Here is a 5,985-nt window from a genome sequence, read left to right as displayed (position 1 = left end):
TTGAGCCCGTGTCTCGCACACGGCCTCGCTGGTCGTGTCCACACGGCCTGGCCCAAAAATCCCACATGCCTGTAAGGTTAAGGCTTTATTCAGAAAAAACTCAAAATTTGCCAAAGGTGGGGCTTGAACTTGAGATCTCTTACACACACCCAATACACTTAACCACTAAAGCAGATACATAGTTTGTGTCAATTTATTGCACAAGCAGAAATATAAAATTTGGGGCGTTACATTAAGTCGAAATAATATAATATTTATAATATTTAACCTTCATAAAATAGAGTGTTTTACAAGAAAAGGCCCATTTCCAACATTATTTACAAAGATGGACCATTTAAAAAATTATTTACTGGAATGGTCAAAAAATTGCAAAACGCTCTTATGTGGAAGCATTTTCAGGGGAAAACGTAGAAAAGCACACTGACAAAGATGCGTTTTAGTCCGTAAAGGTCATTTTTTTGCAATATTATAAAAATTGACCAATTTTTTAAAAAAATTACGAGAATAAGCCTTTATAAAGGCCCAAAGTGACAACATTATTATTTTTTATTTTAAGGTGCCACACTATTTAATATGGAAATAAAACTTACAAAACAAGTCTTTATATGGACCCAAAGTCTTATTTCTCTTGTTTCTTTAAGTAATATGAGATGTGAGATATGTGTATATATAAAGTCATGAATATGTTTGCAACTTGTTTCTAGATAATGTGGGATTCCTTATTCTTTTAACTAACAACATAATATTAAAGGCCACACTATATTTTATAATTTTTTACAAAACAATTTCTATTTTTTTTTATATTTTGTTAACATTTTCCCATATTATAAAATTATCTTTTGAGATATTTAATCTTATTGCATTTTAGAATTGTTAGCATCTACAAAAGGGATATTTAAAAAAAAAGAATAAATTGCACATATAAAACTTGTACATGCAGTAATTTTCTATTTAATTTTAAATGTTTGAATTTAATATCCATGCTATTCTAATTTTTAAAATAATTTTCCAATATTTCAATTTAGAGGTTATATTTTTAATTTTTTTTTTTTATTTTATTTTATATTATGAATGTTTGATTAATAAATAAATTATGAGTATTTGGTACTCAAATAGTATATATATATATATTTTTGTAATTTTAAAAAAATAATATCTCTTTTTTTAAATATTTATTTTTTTAAATATTTTACTATACTCATTAATTTTTTAATCCTAATTTTAATTTAATTTTCATCGCCTAATGAATGTTGATAAATTTATTTTCAGATGTATTTTGACTAGATAGATAATTTATTTAAACATAGTATATAATTATGTTAAATAAGTTTTATTTATAGAAATATATAATATACATAAAATATAATAATTATTTTTCATATTTTTATATCTTGATTAAATTACATTAGTAGTCACTTAACTATGATTTTTTGGCTATCAAATTATAAAAACTTACAAAATGATCACTCAACTATTAGCAATTTTTTAAATATTTTACTATACTCATTTTATATTTTATAATTTTTTTACTTATAGTGTTTAATTTTTTTTATAATGTAACAAATGTTAACTTTTTGTAAAAAAAATTACTCTATAAGTAAAAAGAATATAAAATATAGTGTAGCCTTTAATATTATATTGTTAGTTCAAAGATGAAAGAATCTCACATTGTCTAGAAATAAGTTGCAAACCTATTCATGAGTCTATATATACACATATCTCATATCTCACATTAATTAAGAAAGCAAGGGAAATGAGACTTTGAGTCTATATAAAGATTTGTTTTGTAAGTTAATTTTATTTTAACATTAATTGGTGGCACTAAAAAGTAAAAAAGAAAAAATGATGCTGATACTTTCGGTCTTTATAAAGGCTTATTCTCGTAAATTTTTAAAAAATTGGTCTATTTTTGTAATATTTAAAAAAATGACATTTTTTTAAAATTTAGTTCAAGCACGGGTAAAAGGGCAACCATGTTAGCGTGCTTTTGCTAATAGGGGCTAAAGCGCGTCCCCATCAGTGCGCTTTACTATATTTTTCCTTGAAAATGCTTCAACTTACGAGCGTTTTGCAATTTCTGGACCATTCTAGTAAATAATTTTTTAAGTGGCGCTTTTTATAAATAATGTTGGAAATGAGCATTTTCTTGTAAAATATTTCATAAAATAGTTTTATAAATTGTCCAAAACTTTTATTACACTTATTATAAATAATATTTTTTCTATTTCTTTTAAAAATTATTTTTATAAATAAGTTCTTGACCATAAATTTTTATAAATAAATATATGATAAAACTTTTATAACATGTAAATTATTTTTATAATAATTTTTTTTGCCATAAATGAAAAAAATTAGGATTTAAATAATATATATTTTGTTATAACTTTATAAAATACACGTATTATTTTTATAATTATAATTTTTTAAGATTTATAGTATAAGAAGTTTTTTGCCATAACCAACCGAACACATACATGTGGTGCTTATAATATAATTTTATAACTTATATAAAAATAATTTTTAAAATTAGATTTAGGTGTAATTACCCATATAATTACTCTAATTTTCACCCTATCCTAAAAATTTAAAAAATGTAATTGTGATACTTATTAAATGACTTTTCAAACACTACCTTAGACAATACTTCACAACTCAAAGGGAATAATGTGACTAATTCATTGCAGCTTCTTTAAACTGCAGAAAATGTAAGAACCCAAAAATTGGTAAAATCATGAAGTTTTTGAGATCCTAAGTTGTTGTAAAAAAAAAAAAAAAATCAGAAGTTAAAATAATTTTAAGTACAAATTCATAATACCATATCTTTAACCCTTCAAACAATTGAAAAGATTCATGAAACACATTTATATTATCTCCAATACCTAAATTTCAAAATTCATAATCCAAAACAAAGCATAAGTTAGAGATGCATTTGAATATAAAAAAAGAAAAGAAAAATTCAAATAGCATCTAGAGAAACCTTTACTCATAATACCACTTAAAAAAATGAATAGTAGAATTCTAATAATAAGAATCTAAAAAACTATAAATATAAGATCTTTAATAAAATAATAAGGAAAAAAAAACAACTTTGTTTGATTCATTAGAGAAAAAAATGGGAATTAAAGTATTATTGAGTTTCTACACATTAAAAAAATTAATCATCTCATCATACTGTGGGGAAACATGGTCAGAAAGCCTCAATTATCTCCTTTTAAAAAATTTGAAATACTTTTGAATGAATCATCTTATCTTTTGTTATTTAGTTGACATTAAATAAATAAATAAATAAATAAATAAATAAACCAAGTTGAATTATTCAAGCTATTTCCTATACGTGGTAAAGATATTAGTGCGTGGAAGGTGTTAGATTCTTTTGGCATAGTTGAGAAAAGAGAGTGGGTACTACGCCTCTATAAGAAACGACGCATGTGTCATTTTGTATCTTAAAAGGGTAATCATATTTGTCCAAATTCCAGTGTTTGTTTTTGTTGTTTTATCTGATGATTGATAAGGAGAACGTAGTGTGGGAAGAAAGTTTTAGTATAGCAGCAGCAGTCCTAGCTTGGAACCACGGTTTTGTATGTCTACTACTTTTTAACATGATGAAACTTGTTATTACTTACTGAAACACTCATAGTGCAGTACTCGAAACGGAAGATTGACCCAAAATTAATAAAGACATACATACACAGACAGACACATAGAGAGACAGAGATAGTAATTAGATCTGATTTGTCGCCATCATCCAAGGTGGGGTGAGGAGGCGATAGGAACCATAACCATTGGCGAAACCGCGTCCTTGGCGGATGGTATTGTCGCCATCGTCCATGGCCAGTAACACCTTGCAAAAGAGATCAACGTTGCAGGGGAGCATAAGGGGTCCTTCGCTGGTGAATCCGTATTCAGACTCGGCTTCCTCAAGTAGAATCTTGAAAAGCGGATGATTTGCGTATTCGGTTTTGATCACGAATCTTTGTTTCTGGGGTCCAACATACACCGTGAAGCAACCTTCCGGAGCCACTCGATTCTTCCTTGTGCGTTTCTCTTCTTCCAGGGAAACATCAATTGATGGCCATGATTTGCTCTTCTTATAAATAGCTGGGGCGTGTCTTGAGCGGCCACGGCCAATGGATTTGCACCGCTCCCAAGTCTTGATTATCAGGTTGCCCTTTTTGCCTTTCCCCATGTTCGGAGGAAGCTTTTCTCGCTTGTATATGAAATATTGCTCAATATATTATATCTATCTTAAACACAAACACACCAAGAAGATAACAAAAGAGATGTTGGGTTCAAAAGCCAAACGCAACACCTACCTTGAATCAAGAATTTATGAACATGAAAATACCGACAGATGAAAAAGAATGCTTGAAATAGCTAACCTCGATCATAAACCAAGTAAAACATGACCTTAACCCTTAGCCTCAATGTGTTACTCATGTTGAAAAAATCCAACAAGTTAAAACTGAAATCATGCATAAAAGACAAGATCGAAGCACAGAAAACAAGAAGAAGAAATACTGATTCAACTCAGATCAAACTTCAAGTTAAAGCGGGCATGGGAAGAATTGAGTCAATAACCCCGAGTTAGGAGAGGGAAAACAGAGGAGAAAGGAAATGCTGCCGCTTGAGTAATGAATAAAACAAATCTTAAGCAATGATAAATATGCAGCTTTGAGCTTTCATTTATATAAAATCCCAATTTGACTTTAAATATTCTACATATAACCTACTTGTCAACGCTAGACTTTAAATGATATTTTTTTAATTTTAGTTTTAAAGAATTTGTCATAGTTTTTGCTCTTAAATTCCGTGAGTTAATAATGGCTGCAGTAATTGAACAGGGAAGGCCCGGGGAAGGGAATTCCTCATAAACAAAATATTATGTAAAAAATATATTTATAGGAAAAATTTATGTTAAAAATCAAATAAAATTTAGTCAAAAGAGTAAATTTAAGATTTTGAAAAGTTTTTTCCTAAGTTTACATTTTGTTGTGTGTAGTTTTTATTGAGTTTAAATTGTTTTTCTATATTAAGATATATTTATCATGTGAGTGAAAAGATTTATGTAACAAATTTGTAAAAAAAAAATGGTTATATAAAATGGTAAAATTGAGACAATAAAAATTATGAATCTTACCATGTATAATGTATGTATTTTTTTCACCCACATCGTGAGTTTATTATAAATCTAATATGATATTATATTATATATTTTTTAAAATGATAATTAACTGATGTTAGATACTGTATATAAACTAAGCAGCCGCCTAAATTTGAACTAATTAGAAGGTGGTTGGATTGGAACTTGCTTCTTGCTTCTTTTTATTTTCCCTGCTTAAAGAAACAAACAAAACTTGAGGGGGACACAAAGAAGATGGAAGGAAAGATGAGCATTTGAGCCGTCATCGCCAGTTAGCTCATGACCAGTAACAGCCATTTGCATATGTTGGGTGGAAGAAATAGTCATCGTATGATTATATCAACAAAAGGCAAAGTTGAAATTGATGTATGATTAATTAAGATATGGATTAAGATTATGAATAGATATTATATATTTATATTATAAAGTAAGGCACGTGCTAATCTTCAATTTCAAACGAATTTTCTACTTGAAAAATGTCACCTTACAATAATTTCATAGATGGGATATGATGGCAGATCTGCAAGTTGTCGGCGGAATGAAGAAGCTTAATAACAACAATTATAATACATGGTCAGCTTGCATAATGTCTTATATGCAAGGACAAGACCTTTAAGAGGTTGCCAATGGTAATGAAATGACACAACCGAAAGCTGAGGATGTTGAGGCATTGTTTTTTTTTTTGCGAAAGAGGAGATGGCGTCCAATCAAATTGATTATGAGAACATTGGATTATTGATTCGGGCTACTCAAATCACATGACAGGTGACAAGAAGAAGTTGAAGAATGTGTTGGAGTACAAAGGAAGTTGTGTGGTGATGAGTGCAAACAACTCAAAGTTACCG

The 5,985-nt window shown here is 28.5% G+C and overlaps 1 protein-coding gene across 1 annotated transcript; it reads right to left on the bottom strand.

Annotated features, from left to right (window-relative positions):
- Positions 1 to 3,600: 3,600 nt before the first annotated feature.
- On the bottom strand, positions 3,601 to 4,682 carry LOC107937204 (auxin-responsive protein SAUR32). The gene has a single exon (XM_016870061.2). It carries the CDS (start codon positions 4,184 to 4,186, stop codon positions 3,722 to 3,724), a length of 465 nt encoding a protein of 154 aa, XP_016725550.1. The 5' UTR covers positions 4,187 to 4,682; the 3' UTR covers positions 3,601 to 3,721.
- Positions 4,683 to 5,985: the final 1,303 nt, after the last annotated feature.

This window comes from Gossypium hirsutum, chromosome A12 (genome assembly GCF_007990345.1).
Source record: "Gossypium hirsutum isolate 1008001.06 chromosome A12, Gossypium_hirsutum_v2.1, whole genome shotgun sequence".
Lineage (NCBI taxonomy): Eukaryota > Viridiplantae > Streptophyta > Magnoliopsida > Malvales > Malvaceae > Gossypium > Gossypium hirsutum.
Note: the sequence above shows the minus strand (reverse complement) of the source record. Positions and strands in the feature narration are given on the sequence as shown.

Coding starts and splice junctions, on each gene's coding strand:
- LOC107937204 (XM_016870061.2), bottom strand. CDS start 4,186: ATGGGGAAAGGCAAAAAGGGCAACCTGATAATCAAGACTTGGGAGCGG.